The 25,112-nt window shown below is 44.5% G+C and overlaps 1 protein-coding gene across 2 annotated transcripts in view; it reads right to left on the reverse strand.

Annotated features, from left to right (window-relative positions):
* Positions 1–25,112, reverse strand: part of grk3 (G protein-coupled receptor kinase 3) — a 71,530-nt gene that overhangs the window by 11,344 nt on the left and 35,074 nt on the right. For both annotated transcript variants that reach the window (XM_061734050.1, XM_061734051.1), the window contains exons 3-17: positions 19,293–19,366; positions 19,071–19,172; positions 17,185–17,259; positions 15,511–15,572; positions 15,383–15,434; positions 11,408–11,499; positions 11,230–11,329; positions 9,412–9,490; positions 9,028–9,158; positions 8,387–8,481; positions 7,704–7,811; positions 6,374–6,440; positions 3,331–3,431; positions 2,519–2,585; positions 692–787 (exon numbers count right to left, since the gene is read on the reverse strand). In XM_061734050.1, the coding sequence (XP_061590034.1) occupies positions 692–787; positions 2,519–2,585; positions 3,331–3,431; positions 6,374–6,440; positions 7,704–7,811; positions 8,387–8,481; positions 9,028–9,158; positions 9,412–9,490; positions 11,230–11,329; positions 11,408–11,499; positions 15,383–15,434; positions 15,511–15,572; positions 17,185–17,259; positions 19,071–19,172; positions 19,293–19,366 (1,301 nt within the window). The remainder of the gene's footprint in view (positions 1–691; positions 788–2,518; positions 2,586–3,330; positions 3,432–6,373; positions 6,441–7,703; positions 7,812–8,386; positions 8,482–9,027; positions 9,159–9,411; positions 9,491–11,229; positions 11,330–11,407; positions 11,500–15,382; positions 15,435–15,510; positions 15,573–17,184; positions 17,260–19,070; positions 19,173–19,292; positions 19,367–25,112) is intronic.

Consider the following 25,112-nt stretch of genomic DNA (forward strand, 5'->3'; position numbering starts at 1 on the left):
TGTACTTGAGGGGGGATAGCCCTAGCCCTTGACTGCTGCTGGACCTCCCATGATGCCCTGGGCTCTTCCCTCATATGGTCTGTGCTTTCATGGATGTATCATGGATATGTGTCATCATAGCAGCTGATTTTATGGCTGTCAACTCTCAGATGTGCTGGACTAATCTCTGCATTTGTTGGCCTCGTCCCACCTTGGGTGGAGGCGGATGGTCGCCCTCTCCAGGTCTGATTCTGATGGAGGCTTCTTCCTGCAAGGAGGTCGTTTCTCCCCAACGTGACCTCCTGGTTGCTCAGGATGTCAGACTGATTCACGGTAAAGATTTAATGGAATCTGGTTCCTTAATGATGCTGCTGTATGAACTGACATCCTATGAATTTTTAACTACATTCAACTAGAATGTATTTTATTTATCTGGACTAAATTGCCTTTAAACATCCTTGAGGTGACTTGTGTTGTAAATTGGAATGATACCATAACATCATGTGAGGATGACACACAACACATATCACAGAGCTCATGGATGAGCTGACTTCACTGCCTCTGTGCTTCAGGTGCATCCTCCAGTATTGGTAAAAATGCGACTCGTATGTCCAGTGGCGTCCAGTGACATCGCTTGCCGTGCAGACAGCAGCTGTGTTATGGGTTTAAAAGAAGATGAGCAAACATCTGGACGTGTTAGAGCTCGGGTTACCTTGATGCCCTTGGTGTCTTCCTCGTCGAAAGAGCCGATGTCAAAGGCGTCTGCTGCGTTCACCTCTCCCCGGGGAGGGATTAAAGGAGGAGAGTACTGCGGGGAGGATGAGGGGGAGAACAGAGAGATGAGAGGGTTGATGATGAAGGTGAGAGGGAGTAATGAAAGAAAAATGGCACAAAAACAGGATTAGATAGAAGGAACATGGACGAGTCCTGCAGCTGAGCTTCCCTGGAGTGATGTGGTAACCATAGCAACAGTAACTGTAGTCAAAAACAGATATGGCTCTAAACAGATTCCCATGACTAGACCTGAACTGTGGCATTAAAGCAGCAGATTCAGAAGTTGAGACGAGAAAACAATCAAGAGGAAGCGACTGCAGATTTACACAGAGAGGCCAAAAGGCTGATGAGAATCAGTGGTTAAATCAAGCGGCCCATGTACTGAGGTTACAGTCCTCCTGCAGTGCTCGCAGGTTCGACTCCCGGCCTGCAGCCCTTTGCTGCATGTCGTCCCCATTCTCTCTCTCTGCCTCCCTTTCCTGTACACTTTGAATAAAGGCAACTAGAGCCGTAAAACAAACAAAAAAACAAGAAAAAAAGAATCAGCTGGTCGTGATGTCAGTGCCACCCAGACACAACCGCACCCCGACAACGTACAACTGTCCTCACAGGATTCAAAACTGAAGCCAAGAGTATACAAAAATATGTCCCGCTGCCACCTCGTTGCTAGTGATGAACCGATCGTCATCATCACTGATGACCCGATCATCAGCAGTCCCACTCGGTACTCCATCTGGCTCGCTCCACCAGGGATATGGCGCCCTCTTGTGGCCATGAGTGGTGAGGCAGAGCTGGGTGGTACAACACTGTCCTGGGTGGCACTGCTCAGTGTCATAAACCTGATCATTCAGTTCAAGTCTAAATACTTTATCAATCACCAAAATACCTAAATTAGTTCCGGATAGCCATGTTACACATGATGGGAATCCAGATAAAATAATATTATTTCAGAGAATAGATGATAATGATTTAATCTATTTTAAACTAAACAGATACATAGTTTTATCATTTCTATTTCTTTGAATATGTGCTTTCATATTAGGGCTGGGCGATATGGACCAAAAGTCATATCTCGATACTTTCTAGCTGAATGGCGATATTCGATATATATCGATATTTTTTCTGTGCCTTAATTGGGGTTTCCCCCAAGGCATTATAGCATAGCATCTCTGTTAGCTTAATTTTTTCTGAGGCAAACCCTTAAAAAAACAGTCAGTTTTAATACAAAGCCTCGTGCCAAATGTCACACAGGTTCCTTTATTAACAGAGGTCTGCACAATATCAAAATGTATAAAACAAATGAAATAAAAATAAACTGCCTGCATATATAGAATAAAAATGCTTTTCTTGAATAAAATAAAACAAATATCCCTTTCCTGCATAACAATTAAATTAAAATACAATGTACAATTAATACAATGTAGACAGTAACAGGCAGACTTTTCCACTGAGGTTGACAGTTGTGCAAATAACAAAACATTTGTGCAAATCTCAAATAAAACATTCAAGTCAATTTGTCACAAAATAAGCTATATCAAAATCATAAAAAAAAAAAAAAAATCTCGATATAAACGATATTGTCTCTTACCATATCGCGTTTGGAAATATAACGATATATATTAAAATCTCAATATATCGCCCAGCCCTATTTCATATATTCAAATATATATATATTTTGTAATAAATCATGAAGAAGAACTAGGACAGAAGAGTCGAAAAGAACAACAAGGACAGAAGGATGGAGATGAAGAGGAGGCTGACTGACCTTCTGCAGGTAAACCTGCTGCCAGTCGATGCCTTTGAAGAACTGATGCTCCTTCACCTCAGCAGCTCTGAACATGTGGACACAGACACGCACACATTAGTCCCCTGGCAGTGTTGCCAACATGATAGACACCAAAGTCTCGCTGCTCCTCAGACGAAGAGCCGTTGCTCTGCTTCAGTCACGCGCTGAAGTGAAATGATGGTTAAATCTGTGATTAAAGGAGTCGTCTGTAAGAAATGGCCAAAACTGGTACTGCAGTCACTTTCAAAATATTGTTGAGCGGCGTGTACCCTCCCCCTCCTCCCCCCGACCAGAGGTTGCCAGGTAGGCTGCAGAATGCAGCAGGAACGTAGGCTGCCATGGCTGCGATAATTAGAGCCGAGCTGGCAACCCGGATGCCGAAACAATACTGACTTTGTGATTGGGAGATATGTGGAGGGTGGAGCTTCAGGCCAAAACAAAAAATGACAACATAAACATCAGTTGAGGGCTGCAACTCCTCTTTTTAAACTGGAATATCCTGGCTTGAGTGCTGTTGTCAGTGACATAAGTATTTGAAATGAACATGATTTTTAAATGTCTGTTGACATATCGGGGTCATTTTATGATTCGTTTTATTATTGCTCTTACATACAGCTCCTTTAATTCAGCTTCCGTCGGACTCCTCTGACTTCAGCAGCCGCAGACCATGACGCTCACTGAGCTCCAACCAGCATAATTGATGAAGGTGTGTGTGTGTGTGTGTGTGTGTGTGTGTGTGTGTGTGTGTGTGTGTGTGTGTGTGTGTGTGTGTTGGGAGGGGGGTGGCGTACCCTCGGCCCTGGCAGCCAAGCCTCTTGGAGACATCCCGCTGCAGCAGCCCCTCCAGCAGATCTTTGAGCTCAGCGGTAAACGAGTCTGGCAGCTCCACGTTCTGGAGGAAACAGAGGGAGGAACTGGGGTGAGGGGGAGTCATGGTGAGAACCAGGAGCTTTATAACTGACTTTAAAGGAAACACAGTATGTGCTGCACCACTCCCAGGTCTCCTCATAGTGGAGCCCTGAGGAGCCCACTAACACGGGAACTCATCATCAGATTCTGCTAGTATTATCTTCATCAGAGTTGCTCATGACATGTTGCTGCAATATAACTTAATTGATAACTAGACCTGATGTCCTGAGTCTCTCGTGGTTTCAGTGTTATGGACCCAAATGGCAAGCCAATGAAATGCAGATACATGGGCGCATAAAGGATACAAGGAGGCTTAAACCCAGCTAGACCCACCTTAAACTCAGGTAGACCCACTTATAGCGCAGGTACAGCTTGACCTACCTACATTACAGGTAGACCCAACTAAAACCCAGGGGCCTCATTTATAAAAGAGTGTGTAGGATTCATACTAAAAGTGTATGTGTGCTCAAAAGCGGAAAATGGCGTGCGCATAAAAAAATCCTGATTTATAAAACCGTGTGCACGCACATCTGCATGAAATGTTCTCTTTATAAATCACAGTCCAGCTGGAAGGTTGCGCAGGTGAATTCGCCTCATATCCCGCCCTCTACACGCCCACTTTCTACCATGAATGGTCAATGCAAAGTACTTGATGACTGTATTTGCATATAAATGAGCCTGCTGATCATGCGCAGCGGCTTCCTGCAGTCTGTTTCCTACACTGCTGCGCGTCAGGATGAATGAGACGTGTCCAGCCACCGTGCCACTAAATTTCACGGAGACCGAGATCGAGATGTTGTGGAAGAGGTGGAGGCCAGGAAAACGACATTATTTGGTGGTCACAGTAGTGGCATCACTAACAAAAATAAAGCGAGTGAGAGTGCCACGGACAGATCTGTGGTAGAAATAAAAAAGTGGTGCGATTTGAAGGTGGAGGCCAAGAGGAGAGTGGCCCGGCACCGTCAGAGCGTGTCTGCGACAGGTGGGGGCCAGTCACGTCTGCGTCGCCACTTCCCCATATCTTCAAAATGTTCGTGCGCTAGGGTCAGGGTTTGCATAGAGATACGCACATTTTCCCGTTAAGTTTTTTTTTTTTATAAATCCCAACCTTTGCGTAGAAGATGGCGTGCGCATCTTTCAAGCCTTGTTTTGTGCACACGCAAGCTTTATAAATGAGGCCCCAGGTAGACCCACCTATCCATAAGAACAAACAAGTAGAAACACCTGGAACCTGGACACAAACCAACCAGAACCCTAAATGCAAACGCACCAGAGACCTGGACACAACCCACCTAGGACTAGGTTTGCAGCTCACTCGTAGCATAAAGGCTGGCTGAGGAGGACCGTTGTTGTCCTTTTCTTCAAACATCAATTTGCTTGTAGTCAAGGTTGTGAAATCTTCAGTCTGCTTCTTAAAGCTCTGTCTTAGAGCGTTCAAATGTAAGTATGAGCCCTTCTCAAATTGTAGGCGGAGACTTATCATTCAATTCAACTGTATTTATATAGTGTCCTTTTACAATATTATCAGTCCATTTACTGATGCTAAAGATTTGCTTCAATGGAGGAACGTCATCAGTGACCGACAAATTCCCAAAATTCATCTTAAATCAGACTCCATCACATGCCCCCTCCCTGCAGTAACTCCTCTCCTGTAAAGTCAGGTTTCCATGCCGACAGCGTCACTGGACTTTTTCATGGAGACGTGACAAAGAGCAGAGGTGCGGCCGGCTGGGATCACTTCCATCCCTCTCTTCCCAGCTGTCTGCTTCCTCCTCGTTTACTAGTCAAAGCATTCATCATGTTTAATAAACAGTATTTGTAGCTGGTCGGGGCTGAATCGCAGCCTTTCAACCTCCGTCTGCCTCCCTTCCTGTCTCACACATCCAGAGCCAGACCAGGATTACAGGGATGAACGCGATTAAATGGCTGGATTAAAATCCTAATCTGGATTTATTCTGTTATGAAAGATCATGCTTTCTCTGTTTGGTGGTCCTGATCAGCCAGACCGGGCCTGTACGAGTACAGTATCTGTACATCCTCAGATCAACAAAAGCTCAACATTTTTAAATAAAACTGAAGGAAAATCAGCTTCCACAGAGGACGAATGTCTACAGTACCACGAACCGCCACACAACAGTCGGCCAGACAACGCCCTCCCCTGGGTAAAGTAGCTCAGCAAGTGGTGCAAACATCAGTTACATCGCTGCATTTGTGTGACAGTTGAAGCAACGGAAACGTATTTGCTCTAATACGGACTTGGTCCGCTTAGCACCCTCTGTGGACCATATTGCTAAAAGACAGGTTGTCTCCTCCACAGACCACTGCTGCTTTGCTGCAACCATATTCATTTGTCGCTTATTTGAAAATTTCACCGTTTCGCAGTCTTGCTATTGACGTTGGTCTTAATAAATCCGCCCTGTCCGCTTACGTAAGTGGTTCTTTCCTCTGGCCCAGCGAAGAGTTGGTGCTACCTTGGCCTGGAGCCATTTCTTTGTCAGTAGAAACAGAAAGCCCGGTTCCAAACTCAGTACTGGCCAGCAAGGAGAGACTATACCAGCCTCAGGACCATGTCGACGCATCTCCGAGATTAAATCTTTCCTACTTCTCGTCTGTAGCTGTTGTGTTTCTCAAGGACCAAGTGTCTTTGGGGCAGGTTTTTCTGGATGGTTACGTCGTCGACCCAGATCAACGGAGACGTTGATGTGGAGGAAAAGCCGTAACCTGGCCGCAACCCGTCGGTTCCAGCTCTGAGCCCAGCTGCTGCTGTTTGCTCGCACACACGACCGCATGAAGAAGAGACACGTGTGCACTCAGTAGAGAGCAAACATCAGCCAAACCCCGTTCAGAGCCCAGCGGAGACTCGGGCGGTCGTCCGCCTCCACGGCGCGCTTATACAGAACAATCGTGTGCGGCGCTGTGTCTTACCATGGTGAGTGTCATGCGGTCTATCTCGTGTTTGTCTTTGGTCTTGTGCTGTCTGAAGGGGCTGTGCCTGCACGGGAAACAGAAGAGAGGTGGATGAAGATGAGCTGCAGGGGAGGACGGAGGTCCTCAAGTCGCTTCTTATTAACAACTGAAAGTGTGCTCATTAACACGGCAGCAGCTGCAATCACGGGAATTCAGACTAATTAGCCACCTGCTGCTCCAGGAGCCGACTCGCGGCCCTAACGAAGCGTCCACCAGCGCTCAGCTGATCAGATGGAGATATGAGGACAAGCTCACACTGAAGCCAGGAGTCCTCACGTCCCCCTGGTCTTCATTACTCGTGCTAGAAGTCTGCATCAGTATTTAATTAACCTCATTAATGAGATTCCTGAAGCAATCTTTCTGAATCTTCCACTTTAAGGTCATATCTGTCTGGATTCATGTATTTAAAACCTAAACTCTCGAAGTCCATCCTCTGAACCTCTCCCCATCTACTGGACCAGGACTGATGATCCTGTTGACCAGAGAGTTTTTAGTGTTTTCTGAAGACCAACGTTCAGATGGACTTCAGGTACATTTAGTCACATCTGTGTCATTGAGCCTTTTCAGGAACTAAACTAGAAAAAACTGCTTTTATCTGATAGAAATGTCACTAAATGTTTGACTTCCTTTCATCTAGAACAGTTCTGGGTCTGTTTGTGTCAGTGATGTTTTCAGGAGGTTCTAGCGCCTCCATGTGGAGCAGAGTTGACAAACATCAGCCAGTGCCTCAAAACTCTGGTTTATGCTTCTCTGTCAAGGGGACGCCATCGCCGCGACGCTATCGCCGCGACGCTATCGCCACGACGCCGTCAGAGGTGTCAAGTTTCAGAGGGACCCTCTGTGAAGTCTCAGGAACTGGCTGGCTAATTGTTGGAGCTGATGGATGTGGAGGACAAATCAATGTAAACGAAAGAGAAGTCGCACATGGAGCTGGTCTGAAGGCCTACAGGCACCTGCAGTACGGCGGACGGTCAACGCTCTCACGGTCACCTCGACGCGCAATCAGGAAACTTTAGAGGTGCACGTGGGGGGTGAGGGGAACGTCGTGACTCCATCAATTCAAAGGAGAAACTTGAATCAGACGTAATGACAGCGTGATTACATAAACGCAGTTTTTATAGTCGATGATTCTTAACAACAAAAACAGGTCTGATTCAAACACATATACATCAGAGAAGGACATGTCACACACCTTTCAGCTGGGCCCTGAGCTTAGACCTGTGGCATTCGCACACACGCACACACACGCACACACACACACACCAAACGGGGGAGGAACAGGAGTTACCCTCTCAGCAGTTTGAAGAGCATGCAGCCTAAGGAGAACCAGTCCGCGCTGCTGTCGTACGCCGTCCCCTTCTGAAGAACTTCAGGAGCCATGTAGCCATGCGTACCACTGAAACACACACACATGCAGGTGAAACACACTCGGCTGTGAGCAGCCTCATGTAGAGCAGGAGGACGATGGATCTGCAGGAGAGCATCTCTGGTTCCAATGAACCAGCGGTTGCTACGGTATGTTGTCGTGAACTGTGTGTGGGGGGGGGACTAAACAACCAAACTTCAAGAAAAACAGATTGTCTGAATTTGTGAACTAGCACATTTTCAAGGGAAAAATTCTGACAAATACATTTGCAAGAAAATCAAATTTTTCTGAAGATGTGATATCGCACTTTTATTATAAACTCACAAATTTTCAGTATTTAATTTTTTTTTTTTAAGAAATTGTGACTTTATGAAGTTAAAACAATTAAATTTCAGAATTTTTAATTCAAAATACCAGAAAGAAATGGCGTATAAACTCACAAATTTGAAATGCCAAAGTAAAAAATTAAGAAAATTGCAAAAAAAGGAAGAAAAAAAGTCCAGAGGACTCCGCTGTGATTAAATATCTGTCATGTCAGTAACGCTTAAACCGTCCTGTAGATCAAATCTAAATCTATCGCCTCCTCCACACACGGGGGAACTTACACACTGGCGTGAGGTTTCTTCTTGGAGAAGTCGCAGGCCAGGCCGAGGTCCGAGATCCGAACGTGACCGTGCTCGTCCAACAGGATGTTAGCCGGCTGTGGGCAAAGGGTTTGAGAAGCTGAAACTGATTACATCATAGCCCTGGAGATGTCCCTACCGAGCGCCTCAGATGAAGATCATCTGGTTATCTCTTACTGCTCTGCAACGATCTACCTCAACCCTATCTACCGTTATGAAAGCGTTCTATCTGTTGCTATGACAACCGTCCAATCAGAGAAATGTGGCTGGTGTTGAACTGTAGAGGTAAAAATCTTTTATGACCCACTTCTGAACTTCAATATTTGACTTCATATCGAGGCTGAAATAACAAGACAATAACAATTATAAAGATGATAAAGAGATGCTAAGAGATGCGGGCTGAGAGCAGAACAATCCTGACTCATAATCTCTCAGACTTTACACGAGCCCCTAGGGAGACAAGCAGAGTCCAGATGGAGTCTGTAGCTGGTGCACAGAAAGCCCAGAGACACCAGCTGATGAGCGGTTAAAAAGGGGCGTCTTGGTTACTGGATGCGGTAACAGCACATCTGTGTTCTGCTGGCTTTATCTCTGTGGTTCTGGGATCTGGACCAGGACTCTACCTTAAGGTCCCTGTAGACGACAAAGCGGTTGTGCATGTGCTCTAGACCCAAGATGATCTCGGCTGCGTAGAAACGCATCTCCTTCTCGCTGAAGACGCCGTGCTGAGACAGGTGGTAGTGCAGGTCACCCCCTGGACACAGAGACACAAACAATAAAGCATTTTCTTGGAGGACGGATGAGAACGGGTGGGGCGGATCCCTGACGCCGCCCCACCCCCTCAGTGTTCTCAGCTGCAGGTATCTGCAGCTCCAGTCTGGGGGACCTGACAGGAATTCTGGTGACTGTGAAGACTCGCTGGGGGACCTTGAGGACCAGTTCTGAGGAGGGTTCACACAGATGGGTCACTGCTGATGTCACACAGGTGGGGGAGGGGCTCAGCTCACCATTCATGAGGTCCAGGATGAAGCACAGCTTGTCGGGGGTGTGGAAGGCGTATGTCATGCACACGATAAATGGACAGTCCTGGATGGGGGGAGAAAGACAGCGTCAGTGAAATCCTCCTGAAGCTCGTCACCAGTGGTGGACAGTAACGGAGTAAATTTACTTGAGTACTGTACTTAAGTACATATCCAGAGGATTTGTACTTTACCTTAGTATTAGATTTCTTTGGTACTTATTACTCTTACTTGAATACATTTCCATGACAAATATTTTTACTTTTACTCGAGTAAATTTCTAGGAAGGCTGAAAAGTACTCGTTACTTTCAGGTCTGCTCTTTTTTTCTTCTTCCCTAAAATCCTATTGGACACAAGCTGTTTTTGTCAAAGGAGGAGACCTATCACAGTGCACGCTCTCCACTGGGATGTACGTAAAGCGGAAATACGTCAAGCCTCCTCAAAACGATACCGCCAAAGTAGCCTGCGTTTGTCAAGACAGAGCAAGAAGCAACAAGTCAAGACATAGACAACAATGGCTACGCCTGCGTCAGGAGAAGAAAGACAATCCGCTGAGTCGTCTGAGTCTGATAATGAGCCGGACTCGGAGCAGGGACTCACAAAATCCTTGGCCGTATCTTAACTCAATGTTTGAGTTCGACCGAGTAAAAAACGAGGGCACAGACAAATATATACAGAAAAATATAGTAATTTACTGATGTGGAAAATAAGAAATGTACTCTTACTCTTACTCTTACTTTGACTTAAAGTAAATTTAAAAGCATTTACTTTTGGATACTTAAGTACCTTTGAAAGCAAGTACTTTTCTACTCTTACTCGAGTAATATTTTGACTGAGCTACTTTTACTTGTAACGGAGTAAATTTTGACCAGTAGTATTTGTACTCTTACTCAAGTACTGGGGTCGAGTACTCTGTCCACCTCTGCTCGTCACAACCACCCACAAAACTAATGACTTCTACTTGCTTATGATCCAGGTCCTGCTCAAGGTTTCTTCCCTCCTAAAGGGGAGTTTTCCCTTGCCACTGTTTGGCTTAAGGTTTTTCTCCCTACTAGGGGAGTTTTTTACCTGCCACTGTTTCTGTTATGTTTATGTAATAATTGCTCGGGGGTCATGTTCTGGGTCTCTGGAAAGCGCCGAGAGACAACTTCTCTTGCAATAGACACTATATAAATAAAATTGAATTGAACCTCGTCATTCACAACACTCAGAAACCTGGAATCAATCCCAGAATTCCTTGTTTGTCATCGCATGAATCTGAAGCAAATCATTCACAACTTTGTGCTACAGGTTTTTTAAGATGCATCTTCAGCAACGAGTCTGCTACGACACCACAAATCCAACCAGAAGACACCACGGATGATGCAAACAGTTCTGCAGGTAACACAAGCTTGGAGTCGGCAGCTGGCTGAATCTCTTTCTGGACCTCAGCAGGTCAAACTAAAGCAGCACGTTTATGTGGAATCAGGAGTCTGATTGGCCGTTTACGTCAACCCGCCGCAAGAGGTCCTGGGTTAGTTTATAAGGATCCCGTGTTGGGCCTGGAAGGTCGTGAGATGGTCAGCTCTGGCAGCACACATTCAGGACCTCGTCAGTAGCCAATCAGAACCACGCATGTTTGGATCAGAGAAAGGTAAACTAACCTAACTATGGTAGTTCCAGCGGGAACACCAACAGCTCTCTAGATGTGCAATCTGCTTTAGTTCAAGTAATCATGGCTTCACTTCCTGCAGCTCAGAGCTGGTTAACAGTTCTCGTTGAGCTGTCCGGCGGTTCAGAACCTTGCGGTGACCGCTTTAACTCACCCCCGTGCTGACCAACGACAGCATGATCCTCTCGTTGAGCGCCAGCGTCTCGCCCTGCTTCATCTTGATCCTCTTCTTGTCCAAACACTTCATGGCGTACCTGACGTCAGAACAACAAACGTTACCAGAACACCACAACCGCACCTACTGCAACATCCTGCTCTGTGGTTGCCCTTACATCTTCCCCGTGTCGGCCTTCCTGCAGCCGTACACCTCCCCGAAGCCGCCCCTGCCGATAATCCGGTGGACGCTGAAGTCATTCATGGTCAGCTGAGGGAGGACAGAGGAGCAGAGAGACTTTACTGAAGCCTGTGGAGCGTTTTCATGCCCTGAACAACAAAGAAATGCGCCGGTTTCTGGTTCGGGTGCAGATTAAAGAGCTTTTTGATCCATTAAGAGTCATCTGTGTCTACATACCTGACAGCAGCACGCTGTTGTGTCAATCAATGTTTGAACAAGTATTTAAAATCTCAGCTTCACAAATGTTGGGATTAGGGTTGGGGATCGATTCAAATGTCAAGAATCAATTCGATTCCGATTCTTAAGATTCAGAATCAATTATATAAGATTTGATTCGATCCAATATCGATTTGGGTTGGTGTTATTAAAAATGTTTTTTGACAGCTCGGAATAGGAGATCTTGGTGATGATGCAACATATGGTTCCTGAGATTGGTTGTATTACCACAATACTTCACTTCCATTTGGCATGCCATGAAAATCACTTTTGTCCAGCTCACCTTTCTTGCCATCATTTCTGAACCCGAATTGACACGAGATACGAGATTTAAACCTTTCACAAGTTTTTCAAAACTGGCGCTTTGTTAACGCGACCGCTACTCTTCGACGCCATGTTCATTGTTTGATAGTTTTACACCATGCGCATACGTGAATCAAATGACGTGACTACTGGGATTAAAGTTCACTGGGCTAAAATGTAATAATAAAAAAAAACGACCTTTAGACATACGAATCGATTTTTAGGAATTAATATGAGAATCGATTTAGAATCGATTTAGAATTTAGAACAAGTATTTGATACACTGCCGATTTTGCAGGTTTTCCAACTTGAAAAGCATGTAGAAGTCTGTAATTTTTATCATAGGTACTCCTCAACTGTGAGTGACAGAATCTAAAAAAAAAATCACATTGTATGATTTTTAAGTAATTCATTTGCATTTTATTGCATGACATAAGTATTTGATACATCAGAAACACATAACTTAATATTTGGTACAGAAACCTTTGTTTGCAATTACAGAGATCAGACGTTTCCTGTAGTTCTTGACCAGGTTTGCACACACTGCAGCAGGGATTTTGGCCCACTCCTCCATACAGATCTTCTCCAGATCCTTCAGGTTTCGGGGCTGTCGCTGGGCAATACGGACTTTCAGCTCCCTCCAAAGATTTTCTATTAGGTTCAGGTCTGGAGACTGGCTAGGCCACTCCAGGACCATGAAATGCTTCTTACGGAGTCACTCCTTAGTTGCCCCGGCTGTGTGTTTCGGGTCGTTGTCATGCTGGAAGACCCAGCCACGACCCATCTTCAATGCTCTTACTGAGGGAAGGAGGTTGTTGGCCAAGATCTCGCGATACATGGCCCCATCCATCCTCCCCTCAATACGGTGCAGTCGTCCTGTCCCCTTTGCAGAAAAGCATCCCCAAAGAATGATGTTTCCACCTCCATGCTTCACGGTTGGGATGGTGTTCTTGGGGTTGTACTCATCCTTCTTCTTCCTCCAAACACGGCGAATGGAGTTTAGACCAAAAAGCTCTATTTTAGTCTCATCAGACCACATGACCTTCTCCCATTCCTCCTCTGGATCATCCAGATGGTCATTGGCAAACTTCAGACGGGCCTTGACGTGCACTGGCTTGAGCAGGGGGCGGTGCGTGCGCTGCAGGATTTTAATCCATGACGGCGTAGTGTGTTACTAATGGTTTTCTTTGAGACTGTGGTCCCAGCTCTCTTCAGGTCATTGACCAGGTCCTGCCGTGTAGTTCTGGGCTGATCCCTCACCTTCCTCATGATCATTGATGCCCCACCAGGTGAGATTTTGCATGGAGCCCCAGACCGAGGGAGATTGACCGTCATCTTGAACCAACAGTTGTTGCCTTCTCACCAAGCTGCTGGCCTATTGTCCTGTAGCCCATCCCAGCCTTGTACAGGTCTACAATTTTATCCCTGATGTCCTTACACAGCTCTCTGGTCTTGGCCATTGTGGAGAGGTTGGAGTTTGTTTGATTGAGTGTGTGGACAGGTGTCTTTTATACAGGTAACGAGTTCAAACAGGTGCAGTTAATACAGGTAATGAGTGGAGAACAGGAGGGCTTCTTAAAGAAGAACTAACAGGTCTGTGAGAGCCGGAAGTCTTACTGGTTGACAGGTGATCAAATACTTATGTCATGCAATAAAATGCAAATTAATTACTTAAAAATCATACAATGTGATTTTCTGGATTTTTTTTTAGATTCCATCACTCACAATTGAAGATGATAAAAATGATGAAAATTGATAAAAATGATAAAAATTACAAACTTCTACATGCTTTTCAAGTGGGAAAACCTGCAAAATCGGCAGTGTATCAAATACTTGTTCTCCCCACTGTAGTTGGAATGCTGTGTAGGATATAAATAAAAGAAGTTGGATGTTTAACGAGAGACGTTTTAATTTCATGACTTTTAGTCTTTGGTAAAAAAAATATAAGTAAAAAAATGCGTAAAAAGAGGCTGGAGGAACAATTAGTATTAGAAGAATGTTCCTCAGCATTAAACTAAAGATCTTTTCATCTACACTGCTAAGTATCATCGAAGTATTCAGGAAAGGAGTCTCTAGCCCCTTTCACACAGAGATTCCGCAATATTGGTGTAAAGAAGTCCTGCCAATACGCCGCCTATGTTGGTTCACACAGAACCATACAACGCCGGCATAACGCCGCTCCCGTCTGTAAATTCACACAGCATGCCGGCGTTCCGCAATCAGAGGCGTGACGACAGCGTCAGTTCGACCGTCATGTCAGCGGCATGCCGGCTGTGTCATTCACACAGACCCCGTTTCGTCTCTGTGACGGCTCTGTGACTACCTCCGCTGCCGGCTTATTGGTGGGGCCACTTGGCCCCCCCATTCCGCCTCCGTGACTTTCACACAGAACTGCGAGGCGGCTTAAAGGCGCAACGTTCCCGCCTCGAACTGGCTGTGTGAAAGGGGCTTCTGTGTGTCGGGGATGGGGCAGGTTGCTCAAACGGCTCTGAGACGATGCTCACAGGCGGCGTAGCAGCACAGTCGTGCCGCTGATTTGATATGTAAGAAGTTGGTTGGGTTTCCTCCCCAGACTTTCAGATGCAAGATTATTTATTATTCAATGACGCAGGACTGCAGGGGACACACTCAGATGTTAGTGGCTCAAGAAATACCAAATAATCCAGCTTCTAATTAAACATGAGGATGACCATCAACAAGTGTGTGCTGCTCCTGTGTCAGCGCCGACTCTTATCCGAGTCAAAGCTCTACAGCGAATCATCTTTGTGTCCTCTGGACCAGAAACACAGAACTGCCAAACCTCCTCCTCAGGGAAGTTCTTGCATCGGCAAGAGGATGTTAAACCGCATACAGCAAGGTTTCATGGTAGAAGACTCCAGGAGGCGAGCTGGTCTCCTACAGACCTTGAACCACCTGGAAACATTTGATCAGGACTGTTAAGCAGCTCTGGTCCTGCCCCAGACCAGACCGGGACAACAGTCCTCTCCTAAACCTCCATCAGCTGGTCTCCTCACTTCCAGATGTTCATGGACTGTTGTTAGAAGAGGAGGAGAAGACGCAGAGCAATAAACGCCACCCTGAACCAGCTTTTGTAGTGATGGCTTCTTGGGTGCTTCTGGGATTTTTATATGTAAAAAAATATATCTTTTTTAAAGCTTCAAACAATGACTAAACTGGCTTTATAGGCTTCTGGCATGTTGTTGCTGATACCTCTGAGTATAAATATATATAAAAACAAGCTGATGGTACCCTTCCTGAGCCCAGTCTGTGTCCTGCAGTCAATCAAATGTGAGTTTACGAGCTTTACAAAGTGCTGTGTTGGAGCTGCAGTTGTGAACCAGGGTAGATCTCTCTCCTCAGCTGGAGAGGAACCAGCTGACGAGCTTCTACTCACGTGGATGTTGAGCTCCACGTTCTTCCACTGGCAGAATCGGGTGAATTTGTCGCTGAGAAAAGAGAAGAAAGAGGTTCAATGTGAGTATTCAGAGCAGCAAGGTCCGGTTGCCAGGCGTGGCGCCTCACCTCTCGATGAACTTTTGGAAGATGTTCCCCCTCAAGCTGTCGCAGATCTCCAGGATGTACGGCTGCGGAGGGAAACAGACAACTGAGCAATGGAGGAAACCCTGAGGATCTGAAAACGTCACTGGAGATCATTTTAAGCCCATTAAGGGTCTAAAAGGAGAAACTGTTGATTAGATTGATGTTTTTGGAGGTTTCTCTCTTTTGTTGCCTCCACACAATTGTTGCTTCTTAACCGATGTTAAAAATAATACCAGACACATGCTGCAAATTGAGAACAGCTGATATGGAGCAGACTGAATTCAGCTTTATTCAAACGCTGCCAAGGAGCTCAGGGCTCCTGGAGAGAGAGAAGCTGCGAAGGACCTGGTGCATGATGGGACACAAGCAATGCTGGGCTTTGGTCTCATGTGCGTGCTCTCAGAGCTCCTTCCTCAGCAGACGTGAGGGCTGATCTAAATCGTCTGTGACAGCTTGAGTCATGTTGTATCCCTGCAGAACAGGCCCGCACCATCACCCCTCCACCACCAGGCTTCGCCGCGGGTTGGAGGTGTTTCTACTGAGATGCTGAGTTCTGACCCGAATCACAGAAACAAAGGGAGGTGGTCTTTTTATGATGCCACCTAGAGGCACGCTGACATCATTACAATGTGGTGAGTCAGTGACGTCCTCGCCGGTATACGCATGTGTATGGGTCAGAGAGTAATCACACCCAGAGACGTGTGACCTCCGTTACCACCGGTGTCTGAACTTGTACATTTACACGAACAGACATTTAGTTTTTATATAATGAAATGACCATCAGCTGCTGCTGAGCTCTGTGTGTGTGTGTGTGTGTGTGTGTGTGTGTGTGTGTGTGTGTGTGTGTGTGTGTGTGTGTGTGTGTGTGTGTGTGTGAGGCATGGGACGATATGAAAATTTCATATCACGATATTAGTGGACAAAAATATCACGATTACGATATTATCACGATATTAGCGTGTCGCTTATAAAATTCTTAATATGCAAGGAAAAACACTAACCGTGGATCCACTGGTTCCTTCAGAACATTTATTCTCAAATCATTCTCAACACAGTGACACTTGAGGTAGAGAACAAATAGTGTACTGTAAATGTTATGCATTACAAAGTGTAAACTATAGTACCGGTACCGGTACTTATTTGAACTTTCTTTTTTTGTAAGAAAATACTTCCCTGAGAGTCGAAAGAAATAAGTGACAAATAGAAATAAAGTGACAAAGTAGAGCCAAATGCACACTGATTGTATTACTCTCTGAAACTTTAACAGTGGCTGGCTGCCTGCTGCTTAGTACGGCTCTCTGGAAAAATAATAAAATAAAGGCACTGCTCTGTAGTATACAAAACAAAAGCTGCATGGCCAACACAAAGATTGAGTGAAAATAAAGTGCCACAGTAGTCAAATGCACACGGATTGTACTACTCTCTGAAAAAATATTAAATAAATAATAATAATAAATAATATTAATAAAATACATGAAAAAAATAACACTGGCTTCTACCTGGCTGGTAGCCTTGTGTGACCAAAAAAAAAAAAAAAATTTGGCGATAATTACAGTACCCCACGATAACGTTATTGCGGCCGTTTTTTATCGCGATATACGATAATATTGTATATCGCCCCATGCCTAGTGTGTGTGTGTGTGTGTGTGTTCACACCTGAAACAGGTTTGGGGGAACCTGCTTCTTGGCCAGATGACTCTGGACGTGGTCCACGGCCTTCTTGGAAAATGGCTGCAACAAAGAGAGCAGAACATGATGGGGGTTAGAGATGTGAGTGAGAGCTTTTGTGAGCGAGATTGTTCTCCCGGCCTGTGGAACGCAGCGCTGCTGCTGCTGTGAAGCTGGAGCTGTGGCGATTGAGCGAGCAGGCACTCTGATTAGTAACTGATTGGCTGCAGACAGCATCAACATCAACAACCAAACTTCAGCTCTACTCCACGCTGCTGCTCACAGACGCACAGCAGCCACAGGGTGGTGTGTTAAGCCATTAAGGAACCCAGACTTTCAGCTTGTATGCATGTACTGTTGTGCAGGGGTTTGTAAAGTATTTGGGCTGATATGATCAAGACTGGAATCTGCATTACCTGCATTACCTATTTCTGAGATCCCTGCTCTAAAATGACACATCTCATTTAAAAAGACTACATCTGTATTTATGCAAGGCCATATGGCAGGAACTCTGTTATGGGCTTCCTCTGTTATCTTGGTTGGTTTGAATCATGACTCTTGGACACTCTTGTGTGATTCATCACAAAAAGCCCGCCCTTGCCCCACTGTGACGGGTTCGGTACGTTTTGGACCAGTGGAAATTAGTGATGCACCGATTGTTCGGTAACCGAAATTGTTCGGTAACCGAAATTGTTCGGCCGAAAATGGCAAAAAAACACTTTCGGTGTTCGGTGGAATAAGTGGGGAAAAAAAACGAACAATTAATAACGGCGGACTGGCCGCTCCGTAACTGTTGCGCACCACATAAATCGTTGGCCAACCAAAAACTAACCACATAAGAATTTAACTAACATTCACCAGGAGGTGGAACCAAAACACCATAAATCAATCTATTACAGGTGCGTTTAGATGAGGAAATCAAACAGCGAAGAGCGTGAGTGAAGTGGTGCGGTGCAAAAATGTCAGCAGTGTGGAAGTATTTTAGAGTGGCAAAGAATAATACAAGAATGGCTGTTTGCAATGAATGTTCTGCTCAAATATCTAGAAGGGGCACATCTGCATCTTTCAGCTACAAGTTTGATTTATCATTTGAAATGATAAAAAACCCTGAGCGCTTTAATGCATTTTTATTGTTTTAAGGCCTATGTTACAATGTTCAGTCAGTTAAGCCTAACCTAAGCTCAAAGATGGCCAAAAAATGTATTTTGCTAATTTATTTATTTTAAGTTATTGTTCTTTGCTGGTATAATGGAATATTTAAGAAATGCTGGGAAATTAAAAAATGTTCAGTTTTTTTATGTTCAACAAATGTTTTCTACCTTGTAATTTTGTAAAAGATATTTTTCTTTTAAAAGCATGCCTAAATCAAATTTATTTGATTTATGCAATGGTGAAAAAATTGGCAAAATAAATGAAAAACTGCGAAGAACCATGTTCGGTATTGTTCGGTATTCGGCCAAGTGTTTATTATTATTTTCGGTTTCGGTTTCGGCCACAAATTTTCATTTCGGTGCATCACTAGTGGAAATGGCTGTGAATGGGAGGACACGAAACCCATGGCACCAGAGAGGTTCTGAAGCATGACACTCCCACCACCATGCATCACTGAGGGAGCTGATTTTAATCGTGTTGAAGGCTCCTCCCTTCTTTACCAAACAAAGGCTCACGTCCTGGAGCACCACCTTTATTATTAGTTATAGAGCCAGCAGAAACCTACACAGACCGCCTTATGTACACCACATCCACCGGTGTCTCCGCCGTAAACCACTTAACGGGTTACTGGTTGTACACAGCAGGTGGCCACGAGTGGCAGCTCTGTGATGGTCCCCTCAGCACCCAGCTCTCCAGCAGGTGTGTGTGCCATGTATCCTCACGTGTGAACAGGACAGCAGCTCCTTCATGATGTAGACGTCGTAGATCTGCCGGCTGCGGCTCAGGCGTTCCTCCTCCGAGTCCAGCTTCTCATAGTCCTTGATCTGAAACGGAAGCAGCGGGTCGGCTCACAAAGCGCTTTCTGGGATCTAAATCTGAGAGATTACAGGCCTAATCTGCGCCCCGCCTCATAACCTAATCCCACACACACGCCGCAGACTTACTTCTTCGTAGAACTTGAGCTGAGGAACGGCTTCGTCGATCTCGTTCATGCAGAAGTCCTTGAACAGCAGGAAGCCTGAAACAAACAGAAGCTGCTGATCTTTCTGTTGATATTGACGATAACACCATAAAAACCTTGATGCGATTGAAAATGTAACTCTGCAGCGTTTGTACGGCATCAGAGGAGTAGACAACACTCAAAACGTTGCTCTCCAGATGTTGAATCCTGTTTGAATACAACGAGCAGTCGCCAAAAACAACTCTACCGTGACCCCCAACTGCAATCAGAGCTCACACGTGTACTGACTGTGCTGGATACTAATGTTTTGGTGTTTTCTACAAATGCAAAAGGTCCAATTGTGTGTTCTGACATTACAAGAGGTTTTTTTTTTCATAAATTTGTGAATTTATGAAGTCAGAAATTCAGATTTTTTTCTTCTGCAGATGTGCAGGTTTCCAATCTTTCCATGAAAAATCTGAAGTTCCTTTTGAGTCAGAATTTAATGAAGGCGTTTCCAAAGTTCATCCTGTATTTTAAAGTCTGAAATTGGCCTGCATGTGCCCACTGGGAAAAGGTTGAGTAGAGGAGAAACCCACATTTGTCCAGGCTAGGACCTTAACTGGGAGACGGGGGAAGTGGGGGCAACAAGAGGCTCAGGGGCGCATGTGACACATGACAGGACCACGCCCACAGTCACTTCACACGTCTGCAGGACTGTTTCTGGACACCACCACTGTTCCGCGCTATATAAATAAAATGTATTATTATTATTATTCCATTCTTCAATTTTACAATTTTTAATTTCTGTGGCTAGTAACCTTTTCTTTTGCAATCAAAAGAAAAAAAAATAATGACGTTCATAAGTAAATAAAACGTGAACGTGACAAACTGGCAGAAACGTGCAAAAAATGACCGTGGCTGCGTCATGACTGGTGGTTACTGCAATCAGCGACAACCATCAGCACGTCTCCTTCAATTTACAGGGAAAGACATCATCCAGACGACCATCAGGCCAGTGGCCATGGAGTCTACAACAGAACATCTGTGATATCCAGAGGAACGGCTGCGTTGCAGGATCAGATACTGAAGACGTTTCCAGAAGGGAAACAGAATCTATGATCACCTTCAGTGAAGGGAGGCAGCTGTACACGCACGCACTGCGCTGCAGCTCCTTCAAAACAACGAGGTCGTCTTTTTTTGGAGCTGCTGATGCTCCACGTGCACACATGTGCATGTGACAGAGAGAACAACGGTGGGTTATTGATTAGGCGATGGATGAGGGTGTGACACAGCACTGAAACCTTATCTGAGGGGCTGAGGGGAGGAAAAAACATCCATCATGCCTGCAGAGCAGAGACGCACCGTTACCATGGTAACTGTCTCCGTGGCTATGAGCTGTGTGTGAACACAGAAGAGAGGCTCAGCAGGGTGTGATCCCACCCCGCACCCCCTGGAGGTCTGGCAGGGTCCGCCGGCTGAACCCAACCGCTGTAGAACAGCTGCTTCGTTGTCACATTTCTAGATTCAAACTGCTGCTCGAGGTCGTCACGGAGACGACAGGACCTGACGGAGAGATGGGGACGACAACCACGAAGAATAAATACCAGTCTCTACAGAATATCATTGCTGCAAAGCTGGACAGCATTCTGGGAGTGATGCTGTACTTGTAGTCCGTCATCTGAGTCGGTTTACAATCCACTAAGTCAACAGTTCAAACAATTCCTCCACCGTCTGCCCAAAATTCACAATTATCAGCAAAAGGTTCCAAGTGCAGCTGGTGACAGAAAATAAAAGTATAGAGTATAGGAGGAGAACTGACCACGCCCCCTGAGATGTCACCCACAAGTTTCTGAAGTGTTTTGAAACCTCTTTTTACTTGTTGGTGTAAGTGGTTGTAGTTAGGTGTAGATGTTGATTCAATTCATTTTTTTTCAATTCAGTTTTATTTATATAGTGTCTTAGGGCTGTTCGATTAATCGATTTTAAATCGTAATCGCGATTATGTAATTAGAACGATGTTAAAACGTGAAAATCGTAAAATCGATTTTCACTTTTTTTTTTTTTACCTTGTCTGCACACATATTAATGATTGATACCATATTAATTATTGATGGAAATACCTCTCAATACCTGCGACAAGTGCCCCATCGGAGAGGCTCTTTAGTGTAGGAGGGGGCGTTGTAACATGCCACCGGGCATCCCTCAAGCCAGATGCGGTAGACCGGCTCGTGTTCCTTGCAAAAAACTTGCAAATGTGAACAGCAAATGTAATGACTGACATTACACACCTCTACCTCCTTCATGGGTTGCATTATTATTTAGCATGCAAAGACCCAGTTTAGTTTTATTAGAAAATGTCTTGTTTTATTTAATTGGAAATATAACTTACTGTATTGTTTGCAAGTGCTGATTTGATTTGCTGTTTTTTTTTTTTCCCAGAGATAAAACTTTATATTTTATTATATTTTTTTAAACTTTTTTTCAACTTATTTTACAGAGTTTTGCACTTTATTCATTCATTTTTGGTTTAATAAGAGCAAAGTTTGCACTTAAAGCCCAATGGGGCAAATGTTCAATAAAAAAACAGCATATTTGAAATCATTTCTTTGCCTTTTGTCAATTCACAAAATAATCGTAATCGTAATCAAAAATCGGATTTTGATAGAAAAAAATCGAGATTTTATTTTTGGGCCAAATCAAACAGCCCTATAGTGTCTATTACAATACAAGTTGTCTCTAGGATCTTTCCAGAGACCAGAATCATTACATCAACAACGGCAGGTAAAAACTCCCCTTTAAGAGGGAAGAAACCTGGATCATAAGGGGGACCCTCCTGCTGAAGACCAGCCGGGTGGAGCAGAGAAAGAAAGGTGTCTATAGTTGTATGTTGTTCTAGGTGTCGTGTCAGTAGTTGCAGGTGTCTGTAGTTGTGTTTCTGACCCTCTTCTACACGGTTTATCAGAATCTGGAAGACGCTACGTTACCGTTTGAACTGATTGGTCTAACCCTCACGTAATACTGGATATTATGATGATGATGTTCACATGCCCTCCTTCCAGACCCAGTCTGTGGTCGTGTGATCCAAGTTGGTGTTTGCATGTTCTTGCGGGACTTGCCCGCACGTCGTCCTCAGATTAGAGTTGAGCATTAGCAGAAATAGACTGTTAACAGGATTTATTATTGGTCTGGAAGGTCGCCGCAGCCTTCATAGTTGTCCTGGAAGACGATGAAGTGTGAGTGCAGCTCGGCAGGTGTACAAATGTCTCCTGAAGTGTCAGCAGACGACTTCCTAAATTCTCTGGACACGTATCTATGACAGTTACGTTTATTAACCAGCTGGAGCGGACTGGCAGCTTCATTTCGATACAGGTGGAGCTGCTGGATGCTGAATTGTAGTTTTAGCAGGTCTACAGCAGGTCAGGACATTTTGTCAAGAACCCCTAATGAAACCCAATTCCTGAGAACAAAAAGATTAGACGATCCAAATCCCCATCGAAATTATGTTAATCGCTACAGAGACTGATGTAAACACCAAGATGACTCTGCCTAAATTCACAAGCTGTTGACTAATAATCTCTTTTTATTCCCAAATTTGCAGGTTTCTAAAATCTAGTTTCGCTCCTAAAAAAAGTACGCTAAATGTTTTCATTTTCCTGCTCCAGAAAACCTGTTTTTTTCCCTCATTTTTGTTGAAAAGCACAGTAGAAGTAGTTCTCTCAGTTTTCTCCCCCAGCACTAAAATCCACTACAGTCTGATAAATTCTGTTTTTATATGTTAAAACCAGGATTAAAGGAGGGTGTCCAAACTTTTGCAGGACTGTGATGTGTCTTTGAGCAACTTTGAAAGTAAAAAAAGTAGATAAATGAAATGAAGCTGAGAGAAACAGATGTGTTCAGAGACAGACAAGATGAAAAATCAACTGGAAATGAACTTTAATGCCTATAAAAAGTTGCTGTTCGTCTTCATCTCATGGCCTCGCTGATTCAGCGTGGAGAAGTTTTCTGGTTCTAACTCCGACCATCACCCTTCCTCTCGTCTTCTTCCCCCTGCTTTATCAGTCTTGCAGACGTGATGCATCATTTCCCCTCCACTGCAGCAACGACACTGAGGCTCATCTGTTTAAACTCACATGCATCCACATATGCCGTTTGTGCAAGGCCGAGTGGTTCCACCTCCACAAAATGACCACAAATAGGTTTTCAGGGTTGAGGACTGAAAGTGCCAGAGAGGCCTTGAGAGTGAGGGGAAAATCACCAAGACTCCAGGATTAACCTTAATCTCTGAACACTTCAACACTGCCCAGCTAATTCAACAAATGGCCTCTTCCTGAGAAGTCTCTCACATACACACACATATACACCCACACACACTCTCTCTCTCCAGCTCCAGACAGAGCCGAGTTCCTCTGAGCTTCGTCTCATTAGTGAGGTCACCTGAATCGACTAAAAATACGGGCCAGTTTGTTCTGACAGCTGCTGCCTAGTCGTCACGGACCGCCGCGGCCTTGACGGATGTGCTTGCCTGTGTGGGCATGATGTTATCTCTGAAACCAGCCTTTACTGGTGTTACGGACCATGCCACGTCTTCTCAGTAAAGTATGAAATTAGTACAATAATTTTGGTATTCAATGAATCTCTGATCAACAGAAGTGTGACCAGTTTGCTTTGTGCCACGATTTCACAAAAATGAGGACAAGAAATATCTATAATCCATGTACTCCTTGATGCCGCCAGAGCCGACCATAATCCCCCGCCAAACAGACAACCGTCGTCCCCTGCCAACCATCGTCTTAATGGATGAACCGATCACCATCATTGATAAACTGATCATCAGATCAGATGTGCAGGACTCTAAAGCAGATGTTTTGTTACTTGGGGGGGTTTGGAGCATTCAGGTGTCCCAACACAACGCCAGTTGGGAACATCATCAGCAGTAGGGCTGCACGATTAATCGTTAAAAAAAAAATCGCGATCTCGATTCATGCTTGAACGCAATCTCATTTCCAAATGACGACAATTAAATTTTTTTTTTTTTTTTGGATGTTTATTGTTTTTATGTTCAATGTCAGCTGTTACAAAGTTGATGCCAGTCTTTTATCAGGCACCATCATATTTTTTGTAACGTTTACCTTTTGTATCGGCAGCTTCTTAATAGCAGCAAAAGGCAATGGGGGGTTCATCCCAGCCAGAGGAATAATTTGTTGCCTCAGAACTACAGGATCTGTTACAAGTCCCCTTTCTGAAAGGGTGTTCAACTCAGGGAGGAACAAATATTGTTCAAAATTGTTATTATTGTTTAAATTATTCAAAGGTTTGTGTAAAGAAGAAAAGAGATGTTTATTGTTATTATATTTTTGTTCAGCTGTTGCAAAGTTAAAGTAATAAGTGCAATAAATGTTATATTGGAAAAAAATCGTGAGAGAATCGTGATCTCAATTCTAAGCAAAAAAATCGTCATTCTCATTTTTTCCAGAATCGTCCAGCCCTAATCAGCAGTATTATGAGAAGAAGCTGTTGCTAAACATCAATTTCGATAACTAAACTTCAGCATTCAACAATGAGAAAGATTAATATTAATTCATATTCAAGTCATCCGTCAATCTTCCAGGAGTCCAACCAGAATACACCCAGCTGTTAATCAATAGAGGAACCACAGGTGTGTAGCTCCTTGGTTGGCAGTGACTCAAAACATCCAAATGTGGTCTGAAGCGCTGAAGGTCCCCTGTGCCTCCTCAACACGGAGGCCTGCCGAGAGCTTCAAAAGGCCTCATCATCAAATGCTCATCTTTAAAGATTGGGTTCAGCCCCCCAAACCGGCTGC

The sequence above is a fragment of the Cololabis saira genome, chromosome 11, assembly GCF_033807715.1.
Source record: "Cololabis saira isolate AMF1-May2022 chromosome 11, fColSai1.1, whole genome shotgun sequence".
NCBI lineage: Eukaryota > Metazoa > Chordata > Actinopteri > Beloniformes > Belonidae > Cololabis > Cololabis saira.